The 776-nt window shown below is 41.6% G+C and overlaps 1 protein-coding gene across 1 annotated transcript; it reads right to left on the bottom strand.

Moving 5' to 3' along the window:
* Positions 1–102: 102 nt before the first annotated feature.
* On the bottom strand, positions 103–756 carry LOC106512565 (major facilitator superfamily domain-containing protein 7; the record flags this gene model as incomplete). Its single annotated transcript, XM_014001157.1, is given in 1 exon segment — positions 103–756. A coding segment is annotated over 1 exon segment (144 nt), but the record flags the coding sequence as incomplete, so codon positions are not given.
* Positions 757–776: the final 20 nt, after the last annotated feature.

Here is a 776-nt window from a genome sequence, read left to right as displayed (position 1 = left end):
TACCTGTGTGTCAGCTTTAATAATAATAATAAAAAAAGACAAACTGCATTAAGCTCTTTTTGTTCCACACACAGCTACACATTAACCGTGTTTCGGACTCACCGTAGCGTTGGAGCAGTTTAACAAACACAGAACCAGCAGCACGAACCACCTCCTCCTGTAAACTTTAAACGAAAGCGGCTCCGTCCGTTCCGCGTTTCCAGCGTCCCGCTGGATGTCCGCGGTCCAGTCCTCCCGGGTTTCCATGCCAACTTCAACGTTCAACCCTCGGACCCGTCCCCGCGAAGTAAGTTCAACATGTCCGGAGCGTGTTTACGGTTTAGCTGACCGGAAAAAGAGAGAGAGAACCGCCGAGTTACACTTTTGATCTACTACATCAACCCGGTAAGTGAACCGGCGGCTCCGGGTGTGGGAGAGTCGTGTACAAAAGAGGGCGTGGCTTGAAACAGTAAACCAATCAGAGTCAAGAAACTTTGTTTTTGGTCAATATTAAAACCCCTTTAAAACTCACTCAGCGTTAATAAAAAGCAGACAGATATAATAGTTTTGTATCTTTGATGGATTGTAGTGTTATTGTACTTCACAGACAACGAAAAACTTAAAAACAATCACTGTGTTTAATCCGTGATTTATCACACAAAGATCCTCTATTGTACAAAGATCCTCTATTAAAAGATGACCCACTCCGTTGTTTAAAACTAACACAATGTCCGACAAATTTCCTTCAAAAACAGGGATTTTAAAATTTGAGAAAATTTCTTTTTATATTTTAATAT

This window comes from Austrofundulus limnaeus, unplaced genomic scaffold (genome assembly GCF_001266775.1).
Source record: "Austrofundulus limnaeus strain Quisiro unplaced genomic scaffold, Austrofundulus_limnaeus-1.0 Scaffold8195, whole genome shotgun sequence".
NCBI lineage: Eukaryota > Metazoa > Chordata > Actinopteri > Cyprinodontiformes > Rivulidae > Austrofundulus > Austrofundulus limnaeus.
Note: the sequence above shows the minus strand (reverse complement) of the source record. Positions and strands in the feature narration are given on the sequence as shown.